Source organism: Microcaecilia unicolor, chromosome 2 (genome assembly GCF_901765095.1).
Source record: "Microcaecilia unicolor chromosome 2, aMicUni1.1, whole genome shotgun sequence".
Taxonomy (NCBI): Eukaryota; Metazoa; Chordata; class Amphibia; order Gymnophiona; family Siphonopidae; genus Microcaecilia; species Microcaecilia unicolor.
The window spans coordinates 402,799,233-402,825,369 of record NC_044032.1 but is presented as its reverse complement, the minus strand read 5'-3'; the positions used below and the strand labels follow the sequence as shown (position 1 = coordinate 402,825,369).

At 47.4% G+C, this 26,137-nt stretch overlaps 1 protein-coding gene across 1 annotated transcript in view; it reads right to left on the bottom strand.

Annotated features, from left to right (window-relative positions):
* NAAA (N-acylethanolamine acid amidase) overlaps positions 1-26,137 on the bottom strand; it is a 158,860-nt gene that overhangs the window by 81,499 nt on the left and 51,224 nt on the right. The window contains exons 2-3 of the mRNA XM_030190650.1: positions 22,101-22,265; positions 8,646-8,772 (exon numbers count right to left, since the gene is read on the bottom strand). Of these exons, the coding sequence (XP_030046510.1) occupies positions 8,646-8,772; positions 22,101-22,265 (292 nt within the window). The remainder of the gene's footprint in view (positions 1-8,645; positions 8,773-22,100; positions 22,266-26,137) is intronic.

The window sequence follows — 26,137 nt, the reverse complement described above, 5'->3', positions numbered from 1 at the left end:
CCCCTTTCATTCTTTTCCCGCCCTTTTCTCTCTGGTACCTTGATTTTGGATTTTCTACACTATTACACGTACAAATACCGTTTTTTCCTCACGCTAAGTTTTTCTGTAATTGGCAGCCTTTTATTACTACAGTTTCTTCATTGGTTTTGCCACACCATGGTTACACCCTTTTTTTGGTCGCTGTATTTCATTAGGTTTGTTTGTTTCTTTATTCTATTTTTTACCACATTTTTTCGTAGTGCTATTATTTAAACCTAGGTACTTTCCTTAAAATTCATACACATTTTCAATAAGAGTACTTCTCTGGATTACCTTATGCTTTACCTGTATCATAAGGCAGTTTTAAATCAGCATACTTAGCGCTTTGTTGGACTTGTTATGCATTTAGTTCTTTAGCACTGTCTAATTGTTATTCCTTCACAATGTGTCACCTTTGAGTTCGGTCAGCTGTTCTTAATTTTGTAATAAGTTTCTGGCCACTGTTCTCTTTCATCCAGCAGCTCTCAGCAAACATGGGAAAATTAGGTTCTTACCTTGGTAATTTTCTTTCCTTTAGTCATAGCAGATGAAGCCATTACGTATGGGTTATGTCCATCAACCAGCAGGGGAGATAGAGAGCACTCAAACTTTCACAGTGCCCTCTTGGCCAGCTAGCTCCACTGCCTCTTCAGTATTTGAAGCTTCCAAAGCAGTATGGCAAACCGCAATGGGAATCACAAGAGCTTTCCTCACAGCGAACGATGGCCCATCACAAGGGCATGAACTCATAAAGGAGGGAATGCACATCCTCCTGGAGGGAATAAACTCATCCTCCTTATTGTATAAGTGGAGGGGAACACACGCGCCTCCTGGAGGGAATCACACATCCTCCCAACACACTGAAGGGAATGAACTCATCCTCCTATTTATAGAACTGGAGGGGAACACACGCACCTCCTGGAGAGAATCAATACATCCTCCAAAAAAAAACATGCTGGAGGGAATGAACACATCCTCCTAAACTTAAACTGAACATGAATCCTGAAGATTGTTTTCCAACTTTCTCCCAAGGAAGGAACTTCAGGAAATTAGAACAGAACCTGAAAAACAGATTCACAGCATACAGACAATCATACAGGGAGGGCTCATGGCTTCATCTGCTATGACTAAAGGAAAGAAAATTACCAAGGTAAGAACCTAATTTTCCCTTCCTTGTCATCAAGCAGATGAAGCCATTACGTATGGGATGTAACAAAGCAATCCCTAGATAGGGTGGGAACAAGCCACACCATGCGCTAGCACTTGTGCACCAAAACACGCATCCCTCCTGGCAGCCACATCCAGCCTGTAATGTCGAGCAAAGGAGAGCTTAGAAGCCCATGTTGCTGCACTGCATATCTCTTGAAGAGAGAGTGCTCCAGTTTCAGCCCAAGAGGAAGAAATCGCTCTAGTAGAATGTGCCTTAAAGGCTACAGGCGGAACCCTGCCGGCCAGCAGATAAGCTGAAAAGATAGTTTCTTTGAGCCAGCGGGCAATAGTGGCTTTAGACGCTGGAGACCCTCTGCGAGAACCGGATAGCAAAACAAACAGATGATCAGAAGTCCTGAAAGAGTTAGTAACTCGCAGATACTGCAGCAGAGTCCTGCGCACATCCAAAAGGTGCAGCTGCCCAAAAGATTCTGGAAACTCTTCCTCTGAAAAAGAGGGCAAGAAAATAGGCTGGTTTAAGTGAAAGGCTGAAACCACCTTAGGCATAAAGGAAGGCACGGTCCGAACCGTGACTCCGGACTCTGAAAATTGCAGAAATGGGTCTCTACAGGACAGCGCCTGGAGCTCTGACACCCGTCTCGCCGAGGTAATGGCCACCAGAAAAAACGGCCCTTCAGTGTCAAGTCTTTCTCCGATGCTCGCCGAAGCGGCTCAAAAGGAGATGCCTGCAGAGTTTTCAAAACTAGCCCCAGGTTCCAAGCTAGACAGGGTGCTCGCACTGGAGGTCGGAGCCGAAGCACCCCTCTAAGAAACCGTGCCACATCTGGGTGAGCAGCCAAAGACACGCCTTCCACCTTACCACGAAGGGAGGCCAACACTGCCACCTGCACCCGCAGGGAATTATAGGCCAAGCCTTTTTGTACACCTTCCTGCAAAAAGTCCAGAATCGGCGAGACAGGAGCCCGCATTGGAACAATGGCTCTGGAAGCACACCAAGACTCAAACAGGCACCAAATCCTGGCATAAGCCACGGAAGTGGACCGCTTGCGGGCTTGCAGGAGAGTGGAATTAACTTTATTGGAATAACCTTTATCCCTCAATTGCGCCCTCTCAATAGCCATGCCGTAAGACCAAAGCGGCCGGCGTCCTCCATGGCTACCGGTCCCTGAGTCAAGAGGTTCGGTACCAGAGGTAACGGCAGAGGAGCCTCCCGGAGCATCTGTCGGAGGTCTGCATACCAAGGTCTCCTTGGCCAATCCGGGGCGATGAGGACCACTTCTCCTGGATGCAGCCGAATCCGCAAGAGCAGGCGCCCTATCAAGGGCCATGGGGGAAACACATAAAGTAGACCCGGAGGCCAGGGTTGAGCCAAGGCGTCCAACCCCGCCAAGCGAGGATCTCTCCGTCTGCTGAAGAAGCACGGGACTTTGGTATTGGCACTTGTCGCCATTAGATCCATCACGGGCTTGCCCCATTTGGCACAGATCTGCAGGAATACTTCGTCTGCCAGATTCCATTCTGCTGGATCGATCTGATGCCTGCTCAGATAATCGGCCTGCACATTGCTCTGACCTGCAATATGAGCTGCCGACAGACACTGAAGATGCAGCTCGGCCCAGTGGCAAATCAGTGCGGCCTGCGCGGCTAGTGCTCTGCACCTTGTTCCGCCTTGTCAATTTATATAGGCCACCGTTGTCGTGTTGTCCGACATCACTCTGACAGCCAATCCTTCCAGGGTCACTCGAAAGGCCAGAAGCGCCTGAAACACCGCTTTCAACTCTAGGCGGTTGATGGACCACTCCGACTCCTCGGGTGTCCATAGACCCTGGGCATGCTTCCCCTTGCAGTGTGCACCCCAGCCCTTCAGGCTGGCATCTGTTACCACTAGGCACCAAACGGGGAGCGTCAGTGGCATTCCTCGCCGCAGCATGCTGTCCGAGAGCCACCACTCCATGCTGAGACGGGCCGCAGGGAGCCAAGTAAGTCTGCATTGGTAATCCTGAGAAATAGGAGACCATCTCCGGAGTAGGGAATACTGTAGAGGTCTCAGGTGCGCTCTAGCCCAGGGTACCACTTCCATCGTGGCTATCATCGATCCCAGCAGCTGGACAATGTCCCAAGCTCGCGGGCGGGGCATCCTCAGGAGCAGACGGACCTGATTCTGAAGCTTGCACCGCCTTAGCTCGGGTAGGAACACATAGCCCGAGACTGTGTCGAACCTGGCCCCCAAAAACTCTAGAGATTGTGAAGGGGACAGGTGACTTTTGGCCATATTGATGACCCAGCCTAGAGATTGCAGTACTGAGACCACTCTGGCTGTAGCTTGGAAGCTCTCTGTTGCAGAGTCTGCTCTGATGAGCCAGTCGTCTAGGTACGGGTGAACCCTGATACCTTCTCGCCTGAGAAAAGCAGCTACTACCACCATTACCTTCGAAAAGGTTCGGGGAGCTGTGGCGAGGCCAAAAGGCAAGGCCCTGAACTGGAAATGTTTTCCCAAACACCGCAAACCTCAGAAACTTCTGGTGCGGGGGCCAAATCGGAATGTGCAAGTAAGCTTCTTTCAGGTCTAGAGACGTGAGAAACTCTCCTGGCTGAACCGCCGCAATGACGGAGCGCAGGGATTCCATGTGGAAATGCCGCACTCTCAAGGACTTGTTCACTTCTTTTAAGTCCAGAATAGGGCGAAAGGACCCACCTTTTCGCGGCACCACAAAGTAGATGGAGTATCGGCCGCAGCCTTGCTCGGCGGGAGGCACCGGGGTCACTGCCCCTAACTGAATCAGACCTTGTAAAGTCTCCTCCACCGCCGCCCGTTTGACGGCAGAACCGCATCGGGACTCCACAAACACGTCTCTTACTGGGGCGTTGAATTCTATTCTGTATCCATCTCTGATCAGGTCCAGAACCCACTGATCTGAGGAAATCTTGGCCCACTCCTCGACAAAGAGGGAAAGCCATCCTCCGATGACAGGCATCGAGGAGAGGGCCGGCACACCATCATTGAGAGGGTCGCCCCTGAACTCCTGGTCTTGAGCCACCGGCTGCGGAACGCTTGTCCGAGCGAAAGGAGTTCCTCTGCTGACCACGGGCACGAGAAGTGAACCCAACAGAACGCCCCGGGCGGTACCTTCTAGCTTCACGGAAGCGAGGTCTGTACGAGGAGTGGACCACCTGGCCCTTAGAGGAAGGCCTCTGCCTATCTTCGGGCAAGCGCTGGGGTTTTGGATCACCCAGGCCTTTCACAATTTTCTCTAACTCCTCACCAAATAGGAGAAGTCCTTGAAAAGGCAACTTCACCAACCTTTGCTTAGAGGCCATGTCCGCTGCCCAGTGTCGTAGCCACAGACGACGGCAAGCCGCCACTGCTACTGCCATTTGTTTAGCCGAAGCTCTGACAAGGTCATAAAGGGCATCAGCCAGAAAGGACAAGGCCACCTCCATCCGCGGAGCCACATCCAAGAAGGGCTCCGCTCCATCTCCGGCTGAGCCACTGCCTGTTGCAGCCAAGCTAGGCAGGCTCTCACAGCATAACAGCTGCATGCAGACGCCCGAACAGTGAGACCTGCAATTTCAAAGGACCGTTTCAACGCTGTTTCCAGCCTACGGTCTTGAACATCCTTCAGGGCAACACCTCCTTCAACAGGGAGGGTAGTTCTCTTTGTCACCGCAGTGACTAGGGCATCCACTGTAGGCATTTGAAAACGAGCCATATGTCCCTCACGCAGAGGGTATAACTGCCCCATAGCCCTGGAAACTCTCAAAGGTCCCTCGGGGTCAGCCCACTGAGCCGAAACAAGCTCTAGGATGGAGTCATGCAAAGGGAAGGCCCGAGCAGCTTTCTTGGTACTAGCAATCCTGGGATTACCCAAGGAGGCCATGCCACTGTCAGGATCTTCAATCGAGAGGGCCTGCAGGGTATCTGAAATAAGCGCTGGCAGCTCATCACGGTGGAAAATCCTCACCGCAGAGGGATCATCCAGATCCTGTGGTAAATCCGCACCTGACTCTGGTTCCTCAGACCAAGAACGTTTGTCAGAGTTCTCCGAATCCTCACACCCCGACCACGGGGGGGAAAAAGATGCACCACAATCTGAAGGGGAATTAACCCTTCTGCGCTTATCTTTAGGCCAAGCATCCGGGAAAAAAACCTCACTGGGCAGTCCCAGGCCAGAATCCATCGGGGGGGGGGGGGCAATCAGAGGAGCATCAGGCGACCCTTGAGGAAGGGCTCTTTTCATCATGTATGCTTTATGCAGCAAAAGCACAAAATCCGGGGAGAAAATCTCACCCTGGGCACCCAAATCCTGTCCGGTGCTAGCCACTCCTGAAATAACCTCATCTCGAGGTGCCCCACCTGGCTCAGGTCTCTCCGTGTCCACGGAGGCCGCACCATGCGGTGTAAGCAAAATGGCGCCCGCTGCCAGCTCAGAGCGGGAAGAAACATCGCTCGCCATGCTCGGGCCGGCTCCTACGCCAATACAGCATGATTTACAGAGCCCTGCTGCTGATTTGCGCTTGCCACAAGTGGAACAGCGCTTAACATTGTCCGCAGCCATCGCCGAAAAATGGCGGTAAAATCCAAAATGGCGGTTTCGCGCCAAAATCGCCCCGATCACGGGCCCACCCCGGAGGAGTTGGAAAACACTCTTACCTCAAAGGATCTAGTGTACAACTACGATCCTGCTGAAAATCAGGTCAAAAACCTCTGTTCCAGCGTCTCAGCGTTTAAAAACGCGACGCGACTTTTTTTTTTTTTAAGCTGTGAGGAAAGCAGAGGTATTGAAGACTCCGGAGGCTCAGATGAGTGGGAAAGGCAGGGAAAGGGCGAACCTATATGCCTGCATCCACTGTTGGTGGGTAAGGACAGGGAAAACAAGGCAATATGTCCACATCCACAGAGGTATGGGTAAGGCAGGGAAAGGGCTAACCTATGTGCCTTTAAAGTGAAGCTGCTATAGCCTCCAACACCCCGGTTAACAACTAGCAAGCCAGGAACCACCTCCCGGCAGACTTTTCTGGAGCTCGAACAAGCTGCAGCCACCCTGCTAAGGGAGATAGAGAATACTGAAGAGGCAGTGGAGCTAGCTGGCCAAGAGGGCACTGTGAAAGTTTGAGTGCTCTCTATCTCCCCTGCTGGTTGATGGACATAACCCATACGTAATGGCTTCATCTGCTTGATGACAAGGAAGTTACCATTTACACCATGCATGGCCATTCAAATGTACATACCATGTCTATATTTTGTTCTTATATTTTTATATAGTTTGCAATTTATTAGTATATTATCACTATAATAATATCACAAAAGTTGTCATTTTCTTATTAATTTTTATTGTATTTTATTTCTATTTACTTCTATCAATATATATTTTCTCTCTTTTTTTCTTTTTCCTTTATACCTTTTAGGGTTTTTTACGTACAACCTTCTCTCATAATATTTGTTACAATTTCATAATATGCCACACTTCTTAAATAGTTACCCAGGAATAAGACAAGGTACATCTATTCATTAACCAATATCCTCTCTTCCCCCTTTTTCAGAAATTGAATAACATCAGCATCAAAGTAGTTTTATATCAACATACATCCAACTTAAGGTATATATAATTTATATGCTCTTTAACAATTAGATCCTTTTTATTGTTTCCACCCCTTTTTTATATAATAACTAGTAAAAAAGGTCCATTTCTGAAGGCAAGGAAACGGGCCCTAGGCAGGCAATTTCTCCCCTCCCCCCCACGCTACGGCCCCCTCGACCCCCCTCAACCCCCCCCCCCCCCGTGCCGGTGAAAACCACACCCCCCCCGCCGCAGTGCTGCCGTTGTGGACTACCTGTGCTGAAGGGGGACCCAAACCCCCGACAGCCGAAGTGCTGTTGTGCCCTTCGCGTTGTTCATCTTCTCTGGAAGTTCCTCTGTGTGCGTCTGACATCAGGTAGTCCACAACGGCGGCGAGGGGTGACAGATGATTCCGAGGCAGGGGGAGGAGTACTCCTCCCCTTGCCTTGGAATCAGCTGTCCTTCCTAGGGCCCATTTCATTTTTCATGAAATGGGCTTTGTTGCTTGTATCATATATTTTAAAACAATTTTAATACCTTGGTGGGCTATATGTTTTTATATTCATGATAGCATTGTGCTTATTTCATTCAATTTTTCTGTACAAGTTTTGCTTCATTTGTCTTTCTTTGAAATTTCATAAATAAAAATGTTTCTAAAAATTGAATGATCTTATAAATGGGGTGGAGCTAGGTGGGCGGGGCACCACCAAATTTGTCTGCACAGGGCCCCGCACTTGCTAAAGACCAGCCCTCTCTATGAACATTAGTTTGCAAACATGTTTGGACAGGAATTACTTTTTCTGCTTTGGATCAATCTATTTTTGTTCATAGATACGCTCAAAAAAAAAAACCCCAAATATAAATATATACTAGTAAAAAAGGCCCATTTCTAACACAAATGAAACGGGCGCTAGCAAGGTTTTCCTCGGCTCCCCTTCAGTCACCCATGTCCAGCGACCCTCCTCTCCCCCTGCAGCCCATGCCCAGCAACCCTCCTCTCCCCCTGCGCCCACTGCAGCCATCCATGTCCAGCGACCCTCCTCTCTCCCCTGCCCCCCCTCCAGCCACCCATGTCCAGCGACCCCCTGCCCCCTGCAGCCACCCATGTCCAACCCTCCTCTCTCCCCTGCCCCCCTCCAGCCACCCATGTCCAGCGACCCTCCTCTCTCCTCTGCCCCCCCTCCAGCCACCCATGTCCCTCCTCTCTCCCCTGCCCCCCCTCCAGCCACCCATGTCCAGCGACCCTCCTCTGGACATGGATCAGCTGTAAGGCATGGTTTTTTTTTCCCACCGGGTTCTGAAGTTGACATCATAAAGGCTATGGTGATGTCAGCCTGATCTACGGAGCCTAGCAGACCAACTCGAAATGCGCCACGGTCCCAGGCAGCAAGATAGAACATCGGAGGTGAGAGTTATTATATAGGATAACATACATTTTTAAACAAGCCTGTTGGTCCTCCTCTACTCTTTTTTTGTATCACTATCTCATGCATACTCATTGGAACTACACAGAAAACTAGTCTGAATTGGTGTTCCTCTAGGGATGAATTGGGGCAAAATAAAAAAAGATTTAACAGCAAAACTGAAAGAACAGGAGAAAGCCAGGATTATCTGCTCCTCCCCCACACGGTGTTAATGCAGTATTTAGTTGGGAGGATGGGGTGCTGGCTGACCCTATCAAGGGTAAAGACATGGCCGGTCAGACCTGATTTTCAGCCCTAACCAGCTATGTTTTTGCCAGAGAACCTAGCTGCAGTAAACCTAGACAGTTTTCAGCTGGAAACTTAAAATGGCTGCATTAAGCAGCTTAAGCTGAAAATGTTCCCTAAAGATAACGAGCTGAGTGGCTCTCTGAACATTAACATAAACATAGCTGGTATCATTTTCTGCAGCAAGCACCTCATTATTCTTCTCAAACTCCACATCAATGGTATAATTTCTGAGGTAATCTTCAAAACCAAAATCCAGATTCCTGCCATGATAAATCGTTCCATTGGAATCCTGAGCAACAATACTGGTGCAGAACCTTCACAAAGGCAGAAAAAAGAGAAAGAGAGAGAGAAACAAATATGGATTCCCATTGCATGTTTTCTAGATGTTGCATTCAGCATTTTTCACTAGTGTAATCAAATATGAGAACTATATTTCTCATTATATCATCTTTGATTAATACAGTAATATGCAATGCATAATGTTAAAATTTGGTTCTTTCCTCACTACTGATTTCCCTCACATTTATTGGGGTCGATTGTGTTTTCCTGGTGTGTTTGTACATCGCTTTGGCTGTACAGATCAAGGCAATAGATAAGCTTAAAAAAATTCATAGATGCTAATTTGTAGGTTAACATATGTTAAGTTGATTTGGCGTGCACTACATTTAAGGAGCATTAAAAAAAATTGAATATGCACTAATAAATACACATCTCTGGTACACCCCAATCTGTGAACCTATCCAACCAGAAGGCTTGGTTTAATTTGATTGCCTATCATTCCACTATCAGTCTTCAAAGTGGCATACTATAAAATATATATTCCTATTAAAAACAGTACTATAATGATGAACAAACAATTTAAAAAAATTGTATTATAACTCAATCATAATAATTGAATCCCAGCAAACCCCAAAATAAACACATTTTTTCCTAATTATCTTAGCTTGCAAAAAGAATAAGGTTAGTAAGACTATGAAAATGATGACAATATTGTTCGTTTTAAATTAGCATGTTAATGGAAGAATAGTTTCCTTAAACAGCAGAACAAATCATGAATACTAGTTGGTAGCTATAGAATTGTGTTTATTTATATATGCTTTATACAATGCAATGCTGGTAGGAGCCTTTATCAGTGAAGATTTCACTTGTAGTTTATCATCTTTTTTGTGATGTGTTATTTTTTTCTAGGGGGCTATTTTGTCAAGGGTTATTTTGTGGGAGGGGCCATTTTATGGGAAAATTAGGTTCTTACCCTTGGTAATTTTCTTTCCTTTAGTCACAGCAGATGAATCCATAACGAATGGGTTGTGTCCACCTACCAGCAGGGGGAGATAGAGAACACTGAAAACCATAGTGCCTCCTGGACAGCTAGCTCCATCTGCCTCTCAGTATTTGAAGCTTCCAAAGCAATGTTACACCGCAAAGTAGAATAACATGAACTTCCTCACAGCGAATGAACGTCCCAGAACAGGAGCAATAACACATAGGAGGGACGAACTCAACCTCCTGAAGTAGAACAGAAATCCTGAAAACTGTTTTCCAACTTCTCCCAATGAGGGAACATCTCTGCAGGAAAAAACTGAACACAAAACAGAGTCAATCAGGGAGGGATCATGGATTCATCTGCTGTGCCTAAAGGAAAGAAAATTACCAAGGTAAGAACCTAATTTTCCCTTCCTTGTCATCATCAGCAGATGAATCCATTACGAATGGGATGTATCAAAGCAATCCCTAGATAGGGTGGGAACAAGCCACACCACGCGCAAGCACTTGTGCTCCAAAAAGTGCATCCCTCCTGGCAGCCACATCCAGCCTTTAATGTTGGGCAAAAGAGAGCTTAGAAGCCCAAGTAGCCGCACTACGTATCTCTTGAAGAGAGAATGCTCCAGTTTCAACCCAAGAAGAGGAAATCGCTCTTGTGGAATGTGCCTTAAAGGCGTCAGGCGGAAGCCGGCCAGCCAACAGATATGCAGAAAAAATAGCTTCTTTGAGCCAATGGGCTATAGTGGCTTTAGACGCTGGACACCCTCTGCGAGGACCTGATAACAATACAAAAAGGTGATCCGAGGTCCTGAAAACATTTGTCATTCGCAGGTACTGCAACAGAGTCCTGCGCACATCCAGAAGGTGCAACTGCCCAAAGGATTCTGGAAACTCCTCCCTAGAAAAGGAGGGCAGAAAAATAGGCTGGTTTAGGTGAAACACAGAAACCACCTTAGGCAGGAAGGAAAGCACCGTACGTACCATTACTCCGGACTCTGAGAATTGCAGAAATGGGTCTCGACAGGACAGAGCCTGGAGCTCAGACACCCGTCTTGTCGATGTGATGGCCACCAAGAAGACTGCCTTTAAAGTCATATCCTTCTCCGAAGCCCGCCGCAGCGGCTCGAAGGACAAACCCTGAAGAGCCTTCAATACTAGCCCCAGGTTCCAAGCCAGACAAGGTGCCTGCACGGGAGGACGGAGCCGAAGCACCCTTCTAAGAAACCGTGTAATGTCTGGATGCGCAGCTAAGGAGAAGCCAGCGACCTTCCCTCGAAAGCATGCCAATGCTGCCGCTTGCACCCGCAGGGAATTATAGGCCAAGCCTTTTTGTACACCATCCTGCAAAAAGTCAAGAATCGGCGAGAAAGAAGCCCGCATGGGTGTGATCGCCTTTGGAACACACCAAGCCTCAAACTGACGCCAAATCCGGGCATAAGCAACGGAAATGGGCTGCTTGCGGGCCTGCAAGAGAGTGGAGATGACTGTTAGAATAGCCTTGTCTCTTAATTGCACCCTCTGAATAGCCATGCCGTAAGACCAAAGCGGCAAGGGTCCTCCATAGTCACTTGGCCCTGCAACAACAGGTTTGGTACCAGAGGCAAAGGAAGAGGAGCCTCCACCAGCATCCACCGGAGGTCCGCATACCAGGGCCGCCTGGGCCAATCCGGGACAATGAGAATCACCACTCCCTGGTGCAGCCGAATTTGCAGGAGTACTCGCCCTATCAAGGGCCAAGGCGGGAACACATATAGGGGGCCCAGAGGCCAGGGTTGAGCCAAGGCATCCAACCCCGCCGAGCGAGGATCTCTCCGTCTGCTGTAAAAGCACGGGACTTTGGCATTTGCGCTTGACGCCATCAGATCCGCTAGGGGCGTTCCCCATTTGGCACAGTGTTGAAGGAACACTTCGTCTGCCAACTCCCACTCCGCTGGGTCGATGAGGTTACTGCTTAGATAATCAGCTTGCACGTTGCTCTGACCTGCAATGTGAGCTGCTGACAGGAACTGTAGATGCAGCTCGGCCCAGTGGCAAATCTGAGCTGCCTGCGCGGCCAGTGCTCTGCACTGCGTTCCACCTTGACGATTTATGAAGGCCACTGCCGTCATATTGTCCGACAGCACTCTGACAGCCAATCCTTCCAAGGTCAATTCTTCGAGTGTCCACAGACCCTGGGCATGCCCCTCCTGGCAATGAGCTCTCCAGCCCTTCAGGCTGGCATCGGTTACCACCAGGCACCAAACGGGGAGCACTAACTGCATTCCTCACCGCAGCTTGCTGACTGAGAGCCACCACTCCATGCTGAGTTGGGCCGCAGGGAGCCAATTAAGTCTGCACTGATAATCCTGGGAAATGGGAGACCAATGTTGTGGCAGGGAAAACTGCAGCGGTCTCATGTGCGCTCTCGCCCAAGGCACCACTTCTAGGGTGGCCGTCATTGACCCCCAACAGCTGGACAATGTCCCAAGCTCACGGGCGAGGCATCCTCAGGAGCAGACGGACCTGGGTCTGAAGCTTACACCTCCTTTGCTCGGGTAAAAAAACCAACCCCGAAGCCGAACCGGACCCCAAATATTCTAGAGATTGAGAGGGGATCAGGTGACTTTTGGATATATTGACGACCCAGCCCAGAGACTGCAGAACTGAGACCACTCTGGCTGTTACATGACGACTCTCTTCTGCAAAGTCCACTCTGATGAGCCAGTCGTCTAGGTACGGGTGAACCCGAACACCCTCTCGCCTGAGGAAAGCAGCTACTACCACCATTACCTTGGAAAAGGTTCGGGGAGCTGTGGCGAGGCCAAAAGGCAAGGCCCGAAACTGGAAATGTTTTCCCAACACCGCAAACCGGAGGAACCGGAGGTCCAGAGATGTGAGAAATTCTCCTGGCTGTACCGCCGCAATGACAGAGTGCAGGGTTTCCATGTGAAAATGCCGTACTTTGAGTGACTCGTTGACTTTCTTTAAGTCGAGAATGGGTCGAAAAGACCCGCCTTTTCGCGGCACCACAAAATAAATGGAGTAACGACCACAGCCGCGTCCGGCGAGAGGCACGGGGATCACCGCTCCCAGGTGCAACAAGCCTTGCAAGGTCTCCTCTACTGCCGCCCGTTTGACAGCAGTGCCGCATTGGGACTCCAAAAACACGTCTCTCACCGGGGCATTTAATTCCAATCTGTAACCGTCTCTGATCAGGTCCAAAACCCACTGATCTGAGGTAATCTTGACCCACTCCTCGAGAAAGAGGGAAAGACGTCCTCCAACTGCAGGAATCAAGGAGTGGGCCAGCGCACCATCATTGAGAGGGTCGCCCATGAACTCTAGGCCTTGAGCCGGCTGCTGCGGAGCGTTTGTCCGAGCAAAAGGAGTTCCTCTGCTGAAAACGGGCACGTGAAGTAAATCCAGCGGAATGCCCCGGGCGGTACCTTCTAGCTTCACGGAAGCGAGATCTGGAAGAGGAGGGAACTGCCTGACCCTTGGAAGAAGGCCGCAGCCTATCCTTGGGTAACCGCTGGGGTTTAGGATCCCCCAGGCCCTTGACAATTTTCTCCAACTCCTCACCAAATAGAAGGCCCTGGAAGGGCAACTTCACCAACCTTTGCTTAGAGGCCATGTCAGCCGCCAATGCCGTAGCCATAGACGGCGGCGAGCGGCCACTGCCACAGACATCTGTTTAGCCGAGGCTCTGACCAGATCATACAGGGCGTCAGCCAAAAATGACAAGGCCGATTCCATCCACGGTGCCACCTCCGCAAGGGGCTCCGCCCCATCTCCGGGCTGTTCCACTGCCTGTTGCAACCAAGCGAGGCAGGCTCGAGCAGCATAACAACTGCACACAGACGCCCGTAAGGCTAGGCCCGAAATTTCAAAGGACCGTTTCAGTGCTGATTCCAGACGTCGGTCCTGCATGTCCTTCAGGGCGACCCCTCCCTCTACTGGGAGGGTAGTCTTCTTTGTCACAGCCGTGACTAGGGCATCCACTTTAGGCACTGCGAAGCGTGCCAAGTGTTCCTCACTTAGAGGGTATAAGTGCCCCATTGCCCTGGCAACTTTCAAAGGCCCCTCAGGGTCAGCCCATTGAACTGAAATAAGCTCTTGGATGGAGTCATGCAAAGGAAAGGCTCGAGTAGGCTTCTTAGTACTTGCCATCCTCGGATTACCAGAGGAGGCCTCGCCAAGCGCAGGATCTTCAATAGAGAGGGCCTGCAAGGCGTCAGAAATAAGCGTTGGCAGCTCCTCGAGGTGAAAAATCCTAACCATGGTGGGATCATCAGGATCCAGTGGCAATTCGGCACCTTCCTCTGGCTCCTCGGACCACGAAGGCCTGCCAGACCCCTCAGAATCCCCACAGCCCGACCGGGGGGGGGAGGGGGTGCACCACTCTCTGAAGGGGAATTTACCCTTCTACGCTTGTCACGCGGCCAACTGTCTGGGGAAAGAACGCCTGACGGCAATCCCGTGCCGGCCTCCACCGGAGGGGAACCAGGTAGCAACGCAGAGTCAGACACCTGCGGCAGAGCTCTCTTTAACATGAACGCTTTATGTAAAAGCAACACAAACTCAGGGGAGAAAGGCTCACCCTGGTCCAATCCGGGGCAAGCAGCTCCTCTGGCAGCCTCCATCCGAGATTCCCCTCTGGCCTCAGACCCCTCCGCTCCTGCGGGGGTCGAGCCATGTGGCGCATCCAAGATGGCGCCCACTGCCAGCTCCACCGAGTGGGAAGAAACATCGCTCGCCATGCTAGTGCCGGCCCTGACGTCTGAAGAGCATGATTTACAGAGCCCTGCTGCAGATCTGTGCCTACCACAACGTGAACCTCCGCAGCCATCACCGAAACCAGTGGAAAATTTCAAAATGGCGGATTCGCGCCAAAAACGCCACGATCGCAGGCCCTCCCCCTCTTACCTCAACAGACCGAGTCCCAGAGCTCCGGTCATGCTGCACAGACAGAAGATAGCCTCAGAATCGCAGAGCTAACAAGCGTGTCGCGTTTTTTGTTGTTGTTTTTTTTTTTAAACGCTGTGAGGAAAGTTAGAGGCAACAGCTACAGAGGCACTCCGGAGGTCCAGGAGAGTGGGAAAGGCAGGGAAAGGACGAACCAATGTGCCTGCATCCACATAGGGGGAAGGGTAAGGCAGAGACAGGGCAAACCTATATGCCTGCATCCACATAGGGGGAAGGGTAAGGCAGGGAAAGGGCTAACCTATGTGCCTTTAAAGTGGAGCTGCAATAGCCACAACACCCCTGCTACAACTGGTAAAAGCACAGGAGCCACCCCAGGCAGATTCTTGAAGGAGCTGAATAAGCTGCGTCCAACCCTGCTGGGAGATAGAGAATACTGAGAGGCAGATGGAGCTAGCTGTCCAGGAGGCACTATGGTTTTCAGTGTTCTCTATCTCCCCCTGCTGATAGGTGGATACAACCTATTCGTAATGGATTCATCTGCTGCTGATGACAAGGAAGTAGGGCTATTTTGTTCTGGGCTGATTTGTTGTGGCTTTTTTGTCAGAGCTATTATGTTGGGGCACCCAGGCTTTCGTGTGATGTATGTTCATGCAGACCTATGCTGTTACCACGCCAGTGCAATAAAAAATCTGTACTAGCTGCTTAATGAGGGTAGGGGCAGTTCATGGAGTGACAGGGGAAGGAGGAGTGGTCGGCTGTAATAACTAGCACACAGATCACTATAAGGCACTAGCTTTCATGATTGCTGATGGCACAGCTGAATCTCTCTCTCAGTGGCACTTGTCCAGTTACCAGGTGCTGCTACCCAGACAAATACTTTTAAAAATCGGCCCTAAAGTGTGTATGTTAGGACAGAATACAGAAAAACCAGGTTGTCTGAGCCAAAGTTAAAGGGCTAATCTTTGCGACTTCTGCATGTAGATTCATAGAACATAAGAGTAGCCATACTGGGTCAGACCAATGGTTAATCTAGCCCAGATCCTGTTTCCAACAGTGGCCAAGCCAGGTCACAAGTACTTGGCAACATTCCATGCTACCAATCCCAGGGCAAGTAGTGGCTTCCCCAGGTCTATCTCAATAGCAGACTATGGAGTTTTCCCCCCAGGAACTTGTCCAAACTTTTTTAAAACCCAGATAAACTAACTGCTGTTAGTACATCCTCCGGCAACGAGTTCCAGAGCTTAACTATTCTCCGAATGAAAAAATATTGGTTTATAAGTATTTCCATGCAACTTCATTGAGTGTCCCCTAGTCTTTCTACTTTTTGAAAGAGTAAAAAATTGATTCCCTTCTACTTGTTCTACACCACTCAGGAATTTGTAGGCCTCAATCATATCTCCCCTCAGCTGTCTTTACCAAACTGAGGAGCCCTAACCTACTACTACTACTACTATAAATCACTTCTATAGCGCTACCAGTTTTACGCAGTGCTTTACAATTGAACATGAAGAAGACAGTCCCTGCTCAAAAGAGCTTACAATCTAAATCAGGACAAACAGACAGGACCAAAAAGGATAAGGGAAGGACAGACAGAAGGACACATAAGGATAAGATGAAAGTTACAAGTCAGGAGTTGAAAGCAGCATCAAACAGGTAGGCCTTTAGCCCGGATTTGAAGGCAGCCAGGGATGGAGCTAGATGTAATGGCTCAGGAAGCTTATTCCAGGCATAAGGTGCGGCGAGATAGAAGGAGCGGAGTCTGGAGTTAGCCTTCCCTCATATGAGAGGAGTTACATCCCCTTTATCATTTTGGCCGGTGGTTCTACATATAAATTCATATGTATATATACACTTGTATATTCAGCAGCACTCGTAAGACATATAGCACTGCCAAATTTTCAAATAATTTGAAACATCTAATTCAGATGTCTCTATTATTCCTCAGATGCTTTATTCAAAATTGGTCTCATATGGTATATATATGTATGTGTATATATATTTTACAGCTATACCAAATAGTATATTTTACTATTTGGCTGAATACGAATAATGAAAAATATTATTCAGCCAAGAAAATACCGAATATGAATAATGGGTATTGAACTTTAACTTAAACAATAAAAGAAGCACAGTAGAGCCCTGGATTATTCATATTTGAATTTAAATCACTATTTGGCCAAATATGAATAATGTATTCAGGGCCAAAGTGTTTCGTTCCAATTTTTGACCCTTGTATTTTACAAGGTATATGACAACAGCATTAGGATATGACATATGTATTGTTATCACATTATTTTCAATACGTTTCTGCACAGTTACTGAAAATTTGACTTAAGTGCACAGTGACTCATGCTATAAGGTAAAATATGGGTTCCCTTTTTTTCTATTCACCATGTATACCATATCTCATATATAGATATCAAATAGATTTTAGATCTATAAGACATGAAAAGAAAGAGGAGCTTTGTTTCTTTATGTGTCTGCGAGAATGAAAGCCTTCCTTACTACTACTACTTAACATTTCTAAAGCGCTACTAGGGTTACGCAGCGCTGTACAATTTAACATGGAAAGAGAGTCCCTGCTCGAAGAGCTTACAATCTAAAAGACAAATGTACAGTTAACCTGATAGGTCAGACAGATTGGGGCAACCTATATGTTCGAAAGGTTAGGTTCCGAATGCAGCATTGAAGAGGTGAGCTTTAAGCAAGGATTTGAAGATGGGTAGGGAGGGGGCTTGGCGTAGGGAATCAGGAAGATTGTTCCAGGCCTCTGCCTCTTTTGTGAAAATCTTTCTGAAACTGGAATCAAAAGAGTCAGAGACTGTGGAAGGGATCTCAAGAGACAGACCTTATCTTAGAGGACTGGCAGGTGCTAAGATGTTAAACTGGTTAGGCAAAGCACATTTTGTAAGGAGAACAAAAAGGCATTGATCCTTTCCGTAGCTTCTTTTTATTATTATTATTATTTATTGCATTTGTACCCCACATTTTCCCACCTTTTTGCGGGTTCAGTGTGGCTTACAATACGTTATGAAAACTGGAAGTACATTTTGTTACAGCTCAGTTATGGATTACATTATGAAGCGTTTTGAGAGACAAGTTTTGTAACAAGGAATATAATAATGGAAAAGATCATTGAGACATTGGAAGGAAAGAACGGGAAACTAAAAGGGGCGATACATTGGAGGGAACCCGCGGGAAGCAGGAGGGGTGGTATATAATAACAGGCAAGCATTTGGTATACATTTTCTGTGAGTAAGGTATGAGTGAGGTAAGTTTGCGGGAGATGAGAAGGTGAGGTAGGGGATGGGAATTCAGAGTGGCTGTAGTGATGCATTGTTGAACAGTGAGTGCGGTTTTATGTGTTTTGGTTCTTTCTGTAAATTTCCTCAAAGAGGTGGGTCTTCAGTAGTTTGCGGAAGGTTTTTTGCTCGTGGATCGTTTTCAGGTTGCTTGGCAATGAATTCCAGTACTGCGTGCTCATGTAGGAAAAGGTTGACGCGTGCAGTGTTTTGTATTTCAAGCCCTTGCAATTAGGAAAGTGGAGGTTGAGGAAAGTTCGGGATGATCTTTTGGCGTTTCTTGGTGGTAAGTCTATTAAATCCGACATGTAGGCTGGGGCTTCACCGTGAATGATGTTATGGACTAATGTGCATACTTTAAAGGTAATGCGTTCTTTAAGTGGGAGCCAGTGTAGCTTCTCTCGTAAGGGTTTTGCACTTTCATATTTTGGTTTTCCTAAGATGAGTCTGGCTGCTGTATTCTGGGCTGTTTGGAGTTTTCTCAGTATTTGCTTTTTGCAACCTGCGTATAGTGAGTTGCAGTAATCCAGATGGCTGAGAACGAGGGATTGCACCAGGCTACGAAAGACGGTTCTTGGGAAGAATTGTCTTATTCTTTTCAGTTTCCACATGCAGTAGAACATCTTTTTGGTTGTGTTGTTTGCCTGAGTTTCGAGTGTTAGGTGGCGGTCAATAGTGACTCCAAGGATTTTTAGCGTTTCTGAGATTGGAAGGTTTAGTGTTGGTGTGTTTAAAGCAGTGAATTCTTTCGTGTTGTATTGGGACGTGAGTATCAGGCATTGAGTTTTTTCTGCATTTAGTTTCAAGCGAAAAGCATCTGACCAGGTGTTCATGATGTGTAGACTTAGGTTGATTTCATTGGAGATTTCTTTAATGTCTTTTTTGAAAGGGATGTATATAGTTACATCATCGGCGTAAATATATGGGTTGAGGTTGTGGTTCGATAGGAGTTTCGCCAGGGGGATCATCATTAGGTTGAAAATGGTTGGTGAGAGGGGTGATCCTTGTGGTACTCCACATTCGGGTGTCCAAGCAGCGGACGTGGTTGAATTTGATGTGACTTGATATGATCGTTGAGTTAGGAACCCCTTGAACCAGTTTAGGACATTTCCTCCAATACCAAAGTATTCAAGTATGTGTAATAGGATTCCGTGGTCGACCATGTCAAAGGCACTTGACATGTCGAATTGTAGGAGGAGTATATTGTTGCCGGTTGCAATCATTTGTTTAAATTTAGTCATGAGGGTAATCAGTACTGTTTCTGTGCTGTGATTCGACCGGAATCCTGATTGGGCATCATGCAGTATTGAGTGTTTGTTTAGATAATCTGTGAGTTGTTTAGTTACCAATCCTTCGGTTATTTTGGTTGTTAGTGGTATGGATGCTACTGGTCTGTAGTTGGTTAATTCGCTTGCGTTTTTCTTTGTATCTTTAGGTATTGGGGTGAGTAAAATTTTTCCTTTTTCTTTAGGGAAAAGTCCGTTTTGTAGCATAAAGTTTACGTGGTTCGTTAGGTCTGTTATGAATTGTAGAGGAGCTGATTTCATAAGGTTGTTTGGGCATATGTCTAGTTTGCAGTGGGATTTGGCGTATCTTTTTAGAGTTTTCGAGATGAGATCTTCTGATATTAACTCGAAGTCGGTCCAGGTTCTGTCTGCTGGGTATGTTCCGGCTTCTGGGTCTAGGCAGTCTAGAAGTGTGACGTGTTCGATAGGGCTGGTGGGTATTTTAAGTCGTAGTTGTATGATTTTCTCTTTGAAGTATTTCGCAAGGTTGTCAACATCTGGTATATCTTTGCTGTTGTTTGTAACTGGTGTGGTGTCTAGAAGTTTGTTCACAAGGTAGAAGAGTTTATGTGTGTCATTGTAGTTTGGTCCTATTATTGTTTGTAGTGTGATCTTTTAGTCTGTCTTATGGTGTATTTGTATTTCCTCCGAAGTAGTTTCCAAGCATTTAGTGTTTGTTCATCTCTCTTTTTGTTCCATGCGCGTTCTAGTTTCCTGACTTGTGTTTTAAGTTTTTTCAGCTCTTCGTTGAACCATGGATTTGCTTTTTTCCTGTGTGATGTTCTAGTTTGGATTGGTGCGATTTTGTCTAATGTTGTTGTGCATAGATCGTCCCATTCTTGGAGGAATTGGATGGTGCTAGCACTTGTTGTCCATTCGTTCTGGTAGATCTGTTGCCAGAATGTTGTGGGGTCTGTTTTTCCTCTCGTGGTGTATGTTGTTCGCTCATGTTTATTGATTGTGTTTATGTGTGTTTTTCTCCAGAAGAGATCCTCATCCTTCTGAGTCTTGGACTAGGGGGTATGCGATGAAGCTACAAAGTAGTAAATCTAAAATGAATCGGAGAAAGATTTTCTTCACTCAACGTGTAATTAAACTCTGGAATTCGTTGCCAGAGAATGTGGTAAAGGCGGTTAGCTTAGCGGGGTTTAAAAAAAAGGTCTGGACGGCTTCCTAAAGGAAAAGTCCATAGACCATTATTAAAATGACTTGGGGAAAATCCACTGCTTATTTCTGGAATAAGCAGCATAAAATGTACTGAACTTTTTTGGAATCTTGCCAGGTATTTGTGACCTGGATTGGCCACTGTTGGAAACAGGATACTGGGCTTGATGGACCTTTGGTCTGTCTCATTGTGGCAATACTTATAAGTTAGGTAGATTCTGCTAAGCAGCTCTGCTACCTGCTCCATGTACCAACACTTACAGGGGAATTCTATAAATGCATCCAAATTTCCGCATGCAGAAGTGAGTGCTATTCTGAGATGCACACGCAATTGTCTAACAAGCCAATCAGCACTAATGATTGGGCGCTAACAATCAATTATCGGCACTCATTTGCAACAATTTGGATTTGCTGCGCATCTTGCTAAGCACTATTCTATAAGGATATGTGCACAAATCTTTTAGCATGCAACTGAAAAGGGGACGTGGCCATGGGAGGGCCATGAGAGGGTCCAGGGCATTCACTAAAGATGCGTGCAGTATTATGGAATTCGGGAAATCTGAGCCTAACTTGTGTACCAGTATTTATACCAGGTTTCAGCTGGGCACAGATCCCAACGCTACGCGCTATTCAATAAACAGCATCCAACTCGGAGTGCCATTTATAGAATAGTGCTCAGTGCGCATTTTTTTTCAACGCCCAAATTTGAGCACCACTTACTGAATCTAATCCTTACTGTGCTGCCCATTGCAGTCTAAGCCAGAGAGCACAGGAGTGCTCACAAGCTCCACAGTGGTCCTCCCTCCCACATGGGTTTCCTAAACAGGAATCCTTATATTAGGATGGTGCAAGGCCACCTGGACAGCATGCAGGCTGAATGGGACAGTGCTTTAAGCTGCTGCTCTGACTGGGATACATAGGCCTTGAGCAAATACCCCAAATCTACTGCATTTTCCTTATCAGAAGCAGAGGAGCTTCAGTACCTCCAAACTAACCATCTCAAACAGTCTCACATTTTTAACAGACCTGCCAAGTCTCCTGCATTGAGTTGGAGTCTTGCCCTTCAGGAATCCATCTCCTGTGTGACAAAGTCCCACACAATACAACATCCTGCTGCAGCTAAAACTCTAACCAACACAGCAAGGAGGTAGTGTAAGAGCTCTGCAAACTGGAATGTTCTCCTGCTGATCTGCAATACATGAGATCATCAATTGGAAATGACAGTAGTGAGGTGTGAAGGAAAGGCAGAGGGTGTGGCAAGGGCTGGAGAGGACACAGGGCATGCAATGAAAAATTTCCCATTTGAGAACTGGTCACCCTTGGCAGCTCTGTAAAGGCAGTTTATACATTTACTAAAAAAGTATCCCTGTGTCAAACAACGCTAATGGACTCAGTGTGCTGAAATATGCAGAAGAAGTTTATTTCAATGTCCCCTAATGGAAAAAAGGAGAAGAAAGGACATCAAAAAGTTGTGGGTGATACCTTTCTATTGGACTAGGTTAAGGCATTTTGGATTCTGCTTTCAAGAGTATTAGGGAATATGAAACTTACACACCCCTACTCCTCTCTGCTCCCCGATGGGTTAAGGCTAAATTAAACTGGCAATATGGTGCAGAGCAGAGGTTCTGCAATCAGACATCAGCATTAACACCTCTGTTTAAAAAAAATATATATTTTTTTAAAACCTTTTTTCTTTTCCACAAACAAAAGTCAGCTACTTACGTGGTGACTTCATAGCACAGGTTAAGGAGAAATGCGTCACCAACACTGACTCCTAAAGCTCTAGATAGACCCCGAATTTCTTCTGCATAATCCTTGTGGATGAAACGCTCCAACTCTTCTGCCAGTGATCGTATTATAGGATGTATCCATTCAGGTACTAATGCACTAAAATCAAAATTCAACATAGCGTCTTGTAATTAGTCCATCTGCTTCCCAGACATAGTCCTAAATATACCTGATAATTCATTCCCCAAAGTTAGGAGGAAACCCAATGAATCCCTACAAGTAAGGGCCCTGTTTACTAAGCAGTGTTATAGGTGCATTAACATTTTTAACACGCGTTAACCATGTACATGCCTACAATATCCCTATAGGCGCCTACATGGTTAGCGTGCGCGTTAAGTGTAGGCGCGCTAAAAACACTAATGCACCTTAGTAAACAGGGCCCTTAATGTCTAAAGACACGTGAAATTGAAAACAGCATTTAAAGATTCTTAGGAGCCCTTTTACCAAGCCATGCACTGAAGCAACTTTTAGGGGCCCTTTTCAAAGATGAGCTAAAAAGTGGCCTGCGCTACTTTTAGTAGGTGATTTTCCCATGCGCTCAGGCCACCTGTTAGTGCGTCTGCAAAAAGCTGAATGTCTACTTATGGCAATAACGGCCAGGCACTAAGTCCAAAAATTAGTGCCTGGCTATTTACCACATGAACCCTTATTGCCTCCTATTTACTTGGAAGTAAGGACTCACACACGCTAACCCTGCAGTAATCGGCAATGTGGCCGTGCTGCCGGTTACTGACGGGAACGGCCCTGCAGTAGAAAATAGATAATTATTTTCTACCATGGGAAACTGCACAAGCCAACTTCGGAATTACTGCTGGGCTCCTGTGCTACACTGGCGGTAGGGCTGATTTGGCGTGCGCTACCCATGAGGTAACCCTACCGCACTTTTGTAAAAGGGCCGCCCTTCATGCAGAGGTAAAATGGCTCCATTTTCCATTTTTCTTATTAATAACCACATGCTAATCGGTCAGCGCACACAGCTTAGTAAAAGGACCCCTTTTTTTGCTCATCATAAGAAAATCTACAAATATGCAATTTTGATTTATGTGGATTTGAGTTACCAGAAATTTTGTTTGTGTTTGGTCTGGAGCAGTGACGCAGCCAAGGGTGGGCCCAGGCCCACCTAATTTGGGCTAAAGCCCACCCAGTAGCAACACACCTATGATGTGACTGGCAGGGATCCCCAAGCCCCACCAGCCCAAAACTCCCAAAAACTGTCCCTCCTGTATACCTTGTAAATAGCAGCGAGCAGCGGCTGATACATACTGCTTGCACCGGCCCCACAGCCTTTCCTCGGATGTATTCCCATCTATGCGGAAACCGGAATTTGCCCGAGGGCCAACATGAGCAGTATGTATTAGTTGCTGCTTGCTGCCGCTGAAAATCTGCTATTTAAAAGGTATGCTGGGGGGGGGGGGGGGGATATTTGAGAGACCATCCAACTTATAATCGAAAGAGAAAAACGCCTATATTTCGACCCAAATCAGGAGATGGGCGTTTTTCTCGCAAAGGCGCCCAAATCGGTATAATCGAAAGCCGATTTTGAGCGTTTCCAACTGCACTCCGTCGCGGAAACAAATAAAGTTGACGGAGGCGTGTCGGAGGCGGGACTGGGGCATGGTTATCAGCCGAGGAGAGATGAGAGATGGGCGTCTTTAGCTGATAATCGGAAAAAAAAAAGGCGTTTTTACCGCGATTTTGGGTCACTTTTTTTTTTACTCTTTTTTTCACAAACAAGTCCCAAAAAAGTACCCCAACTGCCCAGATGACCACTGAAGGGAATCGAGGATGACCTCCCCGGACTCCCCCAGTGGTCACTAACCCCCTCCCACCAAAAAAAACCCACTTTAAAAACTTTTTTTCCAGCCTCTATGCCAGCCTCAAATGCTGTACCCACCTCCATGACAGCAGAATATGTTTGATCCTCTCACAGCCTTTCCCTGGGTCAGATGTGGCTCTCGGGTGCACCACAGGGTCACATCAGCATTGCATTGTGGTGGGTGTAGGGTATTGGGCTCCGTGATTTCATTATTTTGTGTTACAGTCTCACGATGTTGGTAGTTGGTAGGCTGTTCTCCCATGGTGCTTTTCCCCCTGCCTACTGGGTCAGAGTGTGCCCTGTTGTGTTTCCGGTAGTCCATGAGGTAGTGGCCATTTTTGTAAGCCAGTTTTAGATCCCTTCCATGTGTTAGCCACGTTAGAGAACTTAGTTCTTACCTTGAATGTGGCTGAAAGAGGGCATTGTACAGCATTCTACCAGCTCTGACCTGCTAATCTCACTACCAGGGAGACTCGTTGCCAGTGGTGGGGCAGAACCTCTGATCTGCAAACGCGGTTATTCCAATAAAGGACGTTTTCGGAGAGATTAGTCTTCAGGTGTAAACTGGTGTGCCAAAGTTATACAGCAGCAACAAGTCCTAGAGTCCTGCGTGTATGCAGGTCCCTGGAGCACTTTTAGTGGGTACCGCAGTGCAATTCAGCCAGGTGGACCCAGGCCCATCCCCCCCTACCTGTAACACTTGTGCTGGTAAATGGGAGGCCTCAAAAATCCACTGTACCCACATGTAGGTGCCCCCTTCACCCCTAAGAGCTATGGTAGTGCTGTACATTTGTGAGTAGTGGGTTTTGGGGGAGGGGGTTGGGAGCTCAGCACCCGTGGTAAGGGAGCTATGCATGTAGGGTGCCCAGTTGGTGTCCTGGCATATCAGGGGGGCGCGTGTACTACCAATCCTGGCCCCTCCCACGACCAAATGGCTCGGATTAGGACGTTTTTGAGCTGGGCGTTTTTAGTTTCCATTATCGCTAAAAAAAAACAAACGCCCAGCTCAAAAACGTCCATTTTTTCGAAAATACAGTTTGGCCCGCCCCTTCACAGACCCGTTCTCGGAGATAAACGCGTTTCCGTTCGATTATGCCCCTCCATATGGCATGCAGGCAAGAGAGGGAGAGACCAAATCACTTGTGGAACAAGGCACAGTTCTTCTGCCCGCCCATGTTGGGCCCAGGCCCACCCAAAACTGGGTGTCTGGCTACGCCCCTAGTCTGGAGTTGATCCTCAAGTTTTCAGCCCATCTGGAATCTTCACCGTTTGCTCTCATTCATTTAGAGCAGAAGAATGATGTTGTTGACCTCAGTTTATGGCTGCCTAGAGGATTTAATCCTCCTCAAGCCTTCCATCTAGTCCATGGACAATATTTACTGAGAGTCACTGCCCACAGCTCCCTCAGAATCGAGCCAGTAGATGTCAAAGTACTTAAGTAAAAGTACAGTGAAGAACACATTTAAAAAATATCACTTAAGTGAAAGTAAGAGTCATTGCCTCATATAATACTTTCTGAGTAAAAAGTAAAAGTACCACAACTACAATAATACAATTATTATGAATGTTTTTATCCCAACAACATTTTTTGCTCTACAATTCGATCCACTTCACTTTTAGTCAGGGCTTTTTTTGTGCCTGTATGCACTGGTACGGCATACCGGCACCCTTTTTTTTCCCAATGAGCAGCAGCAGCAGGCAAAGCAAGGCATAGGAAGCATGGGGGCTGCAGTGCTAGGACGCACGCTGTCGGTTCTGCCGATCCCCTGCCCCAGAACAGGAAGTTGATGTCAGAGGGGCAGGGGATCAGCAGAGCTGACAGTGCACATCCAAGCACTGTGGGCCTGTACCTTTTACTCCTTGATTTGCCTGCCGCTGCTGCTTGTTGGGAGAAGCAGCAGCGGCCGCAAGAGAGATGCTGGATGGGACAGAGAGGGCAAGGGGAGAAATGCCAGATGGAGAGAGAAGAGGCAAGGGGACAAATGCCGGATGGAGAGAGAGAGGGGCAAGGGGAGAAATGCCAGATGGAGAGAGAAGAGGCAAGGGGACAAATGCCGGATGGAGAGAGAGAGGGGCAAGGGGAGAAATGCTGGATGGGGAGAGAGGGGAAAAAGGGAGCTATGCCAGATGGGGAGAGAGAGGAAAAAGGGAGAAA